Raw genomic sequence first — 4,916 nt, 5'->3', positions numbered from 1 at the left:
ACAATGGCCGAAGGCTTTGGTGGACGTAATGGCGGAAGACCCCGTTAGGGTCGAGGGTTCATCAGTTGTAGAAATTTGAGGTTGATTTCATCGTTGCTGAGGTCAAAGTTGTTAGTAATGCTATTGTTGATGAGATCAGGTTGATGTATCTAGAGGTGTTGAAGATGAGGCTGCAGTTAAAATGGGTTATAAAAATTAAAAATTTGTTATAAAATAATAAAAAATTATATAAAACAATATTTTAATAACCAACACAATAATCCAAGAGATACAAAAATAAGATAAAAAAAGAGATCTTATAGCAGAAGCCTGAGCACAACTGAGGTGGGCAAGTCTAATAAAACCAAATGCCTTTAGGATTGGAATCAGATATTCTCACAGATACTTCCTTAGAATAGTATTATTACCAAAATAAATAAAAGTGATCAAAAAATTAATAGATCCATTGTAAGTATCTTCCAGAGGGGTAGTAATGAAGATAATAAAATAGATCTTACAGGTTCCATTTAATTCAAATTCTTCCTAGTAGAGCGTAGTGAAAATAATGATTATTATTTTCATTTTGAAAGAAGAATTCTTAACTTATTATCATTCAACTTGGTGTAAAAAAAAAAGCCCGAGATAACCAATAATTTTAACTTCACAGAACTCATACAATTAATACCTTTACCTGGAATTGGACGTGTTGGTACCAGAGGTCTAGTAAGAATTGTACTGGAATCAGGTGGGAATGGCAATGAGATAAAAGACGAGGTCGCCGTTCGACTGTACAGCGAGCTTAAACTTTCCATCACTGAAATCATATTCTCTAAGCTTTGCCACAAGTTTGGAATTGGGGCTTAGGGTTTGGGTGGGAAGAATGGTGTCTGTTGGATCGGAAAAGCTCTCCGACAAGACCGAGCTGTCAGAGGCAACAATAATGAAGTCGCCTGTGTCGAGCATGGCGGCATAGGAGGCAGCCGATGAGCTGGGGTTCCAGACTTTGGTTCTAGAGGAATCTCGGAGAGAGAGCCGTCCGTCAGAGGTAAGGATGGCGGATGAATTGGGAGGAAGTGGATTGTCTCTGTTTGGGGTCCAGACGAAGGTGGTGGTATTGGGTGGTATTGGGGAGATTGGCGAACCATATGGCTAGGAGGAAGAGGGAGGAGTTTGTGGGGAGGGGGAGGAGATAGAACCCCCAATCAGGAGGTTCTTGGAAGAGAGAACGGAGCGGAAGAAAGAATGGAAAGAGAGAATGAAATCTTGTCGTTTATTACTGTTAACAGTCTTCTATATATAGAGTTACAAAGGAATATAAATGCAAGAAAGTACAAATATAACAGGTGCATAACAGGTTCTTTAACAGCCCCCTCAAATTAACCATTATGGGAACAAATGGTTAATTTGGACTGTAAGAAGGTAAAACGGTTACAAGGAAGAGACTTGGTTAGAATGTCTGCTATCTGATCTGTCGAGCTAATGTGAGCTATGTCGATGTTGCCTTACTTGATATGATCCCGAATGAAATGATGGTCGATCTCGATGTGTTTGGTGCGAGCGTGGAGTACGGGATTGTTTGCGAGAGCAATTGCAGAGGTATTGTCGCAGTGAAGTATAGTAGCTTGGTGCTGCAGTATAAGTTGTTCGACAGCCAGTCGTCGAATCCACAGGACTTCGGATATCGTGAAAGAGAGAGAGAGAGTGATACTCGGCTTCGGTGGATGAGCGGGCGACGGTCGTTTGCTTCTTGACATACCATGAAATCAGGTTAGGGCCAAGAAACGTGCAATACCCTGACATGGACTTCCGTTCGATCGGATTAGTCGCCCAATCGGCATCGAAGTAGCTACGAAGATGAAGGGATCCTTTTGTGATAGGCAACCCGAAATCAACTGCGCACTTTATATAGCGAAGTAATCGCTTGAGAGCAAGGAAGTCGCAGTTTCGTGGTTGGTGCATGAACTGACAGATGGAGTTGACGGTGAATGCAATGTCCGGTCTAGTGATAGACAGGTATTGGAGTGATCCTACTAGTTTCCGAAACAGTTGTGGATCCGAGAAGAGAGTCTCGTCGTGAAGCTTTGACGGCTTGGTGAGTGCTGGAGTGTTGGAGGGTTTAAAAGCGGAGAAACCTGCGTGAGAGATAAGGTCATTTGCATAGTGTGTTTTGAAAGTTCATTAGGGATGTTAGGCCCTATAGAATTGGCCCAAAGCTAATTAAAAGAGAGAGGTGAATTAGAAAACTTTAAAACCAAAGATAAAACTCCAACCAAAATCACCACAAACAAAGTGTGGAAGAAAAATAAATGCGGAAGCGATAATAAGAAAATAACACACCGGATTTATAATGGTTCGGTCAAACCTTGACCTACGTCCACTCCTTGGAGGAACCCTCCAAGTATTGCACTAAAATTGTGACTCTCCTTTAGCCCCCACATCTAGGCGGAGAAGCCCTTACAAAATCACTTCCACCTTCCCCGGTGCGGCGGAGTCGCCGGGTCCTTTGACACCAAAGAGATCTTCTTCTTTGGTGAACTTACCTCGAGACAAGCCTTGAATCCGATGGTACTAAGGTGCGAGTTCGCCGGAGCAACCGTGTGGATCCCCCACCACACTCCCTTGAGTTCCTCCCCCTCACAGGATCTTCTCCCTCTCAAACTCCACCCTTTTCTCTCTCCCTTTCAAGCTCTCTCTTTAAGTTTCCCCCACAAGAACGAAGCTACAATGGCTGCCAAAGACACTTACAAAGTGTCATGCCAAGCTTAAATAAAAGCTCTCAAGATGAGCTCATTAATGCAAGTTGCCTACATTATCGTCCAGGACGATAGGTATATCATCCTGGCTGATCAGTACAAATTCAGCTCATCAGCCTTGGACGATTTGAGACGATCAAAAGAAAATTGGTTACATCGTCCATGCCGATCTCACGATCATCCTGGCCGATTAGTTTAAAACCGATTTCAATCATCCTGATCATCGCCCTAAATATAAGCTGTCCGATGTAGATCGTCCAGGCCATCGTCCTGACCGATCTTGCGATCGTCCCGGATGATGTGATCATATCAATCAACCATTAATGCTTTCCAAAGATACCAGATCAATTTAGGCATAATTGATTTAGATCGTCCTAGACGACAATAATATCATCTTGGCCAATTTCCTAAAACAAAGAATTCCGAAACTGATTATGGCGGTTGATTCTTTCTAAATTGAGCAGATTGTCATGGCCGATACAGGTATCGTTCAGGCCGATCTGTTGACGGCTGCCTTAATGTGGATGCCCTAATTAGGGTTTCTGGTTTTGGACATATCGTCCCGGCCGATATTACCAAAAACAGAATTCTTTTAGGGAACAACAGGAGATCTTCCAAGTTACAAAGCAACTGATCCCATATCAAATACAACAGACTCAAGAAAGGAAAAAAGATTACAAACTGACTCAGACCTAGTCTATCCAAACTTGAGCTGGTTCCAGATTGGATTCTAATCATGTGGACCTGAAATGTTAGCACATAAGACAATCGTAGAGAAATAAGGAATGTTTGCTATCATCAAAATCATAGATCCGCAACAATCTCCCCCTTTTTGATGATGGCAAAACATTTCAATTTGAACTTTCATAAAAGTAAATCCTCATAATCTCCCCCTCACTAGAATAAATCCTTTTAAAAAAATAGAGGAGATAAAAAAATTTTTGTTGTTTTTAATTTTAAGATACAAACACGAAACAGTACAAAAATTCAACAATACGTTCTCCCCCTTTGACATTATCAAAAAGAGAGGAGGCACAAACAAAAAAATTAAATGAACAAAAAAATGTTCCCTGATCTAGTGAAAAAAAATTCTTAAAATGAGAAAGTTACCTCTTGGTTTTAATAAAAAACTTAGTAGAATTTGATTGACAACGCATAGCCCAGAAAAGGTTAGAAAATTAGAATTTGATCATCCAAACTCAAGTTCTTTTAAAAGGATAAAAAACTTTTTAATTCAATATCTAATTCAAAGAATAAATTAGAGATAGAAACAATTATTTTTCAAAACTCCTTCCATAAAATATATCTAATAGAAGATCAATGCACGAATTGCTGAATTAGGAACCAAGATTTTCAAGCACAAATTTCGAGCATATTAGGATTTTCTTAAGCTTTTAGTAGTATAAGAAAAATAAGCATATTTTTTTGTGTGGGCTCATTTTATGCCTTTTATCACTTGAATGGCTCTTTGAGCATCTTTTGATTTTTAATACACTTTGTGTATTTTTTTTTTTAATTTGGCGACATTGCGCATCTTTTGGTTTGACATCATTGGCCACTTTTTTTTTTATTTTTTAAAAATATGATTTCTTTCTTATATTTTCAAAACCAAAGTAAACCCAAATTATTGACAACACGAACAACTTAATTAAAAAAATTTTATGGTGGATTCAACAATCTTGCAAAAGATTTCTATGCGATAGAAAAAATGTAGGGAGATAAAAAAAATTGTTTCAAAATCCAATTTAAAATATGATGAAGATTTTGAATCAAAAGAAAATAACCTCTTTATGAAGAGAGAAAGAGAAACAAAAATACGAGTTTCCTTCCTTTGACTGTGTTAGAGAAGTCAAACACAACTTACCAAAGATTTTAAGAAAAATAGGAAGTAGATTTTTTCATTTTTAGAAAAGTGAATGTGTGTGTTGATCAGAGAAAAACTTTCACGAAAGAAAGAAAAAGAAAAAATTTCAAGAATAAAATAAACTAAAAAATAAAAAAAATGAAAAACATAAAAACGAAAACACAACACAAAAACACGAAAGGCTTTTAACCATTATCTCTCTCCTGGTCCGATGCTTCAGAGACCAGATCTTCCCATGAGATTTTTTGCCTTTCATTATTTCCCCAGTTTAAATTTTGCTTCGCCTGGCCTTTTCCATTCGTAGGAGAAATTCTTAAATT

At 38.4% G+C, this 4,916-nt stretch overlaps 1 protein-coding gene across 1 annotated transcript in view; it reads right to left on the bottom strand.

Annotated features, from left to right (window-relative positions):
• Positions 1-720: 720 nt before the first annotated feature.
• The window catches only part of LOC110107071 (uncharacterized mitochondrial protein AtMg00810-like), a 6,581-nt gene continuing 2,385 nt past the window's right edge, over positions 721-4,916 (bottom strand). The window contains exons 2-4 of the mRNA XM_028695020.1: positions 3,440-3,476; positions 1,736-2,111; positions 721-967 (exon numbers count right to left, since the gene is read on the bottom strand). Coding sequence (XP_028550853.1) covers positions 721-967; positions 1,736-2,111; positions 3,440-3,476 — 660 coding nt within the window. The remainder of the gene's footprint in view (positions 968-1,735; positions 2,112-3,439; positions 3,477-4,916) is intronic.

Source organism: Dendrobium catenatum, unplaced genomic scaffold (assembly GCF_001605985.2).
Source record: "Dendrobium catenatum unplaced genomic scaffold, ASM160598v2 fragScaff_scaffold_621, whole genome shotgun sequence".
Classification (NCBI taxonomy): Eukaryota; Viridiplantae; Streptophyta; class Magnoliopsida; order Asparagales; family Orchidaceae; genus Dendrobium; species Dendrobium catenatum.
Note: the sequence above shows the minus strand (reverse complement) of the source record. Positions and strands in the feature narration are given on the sequence as shown.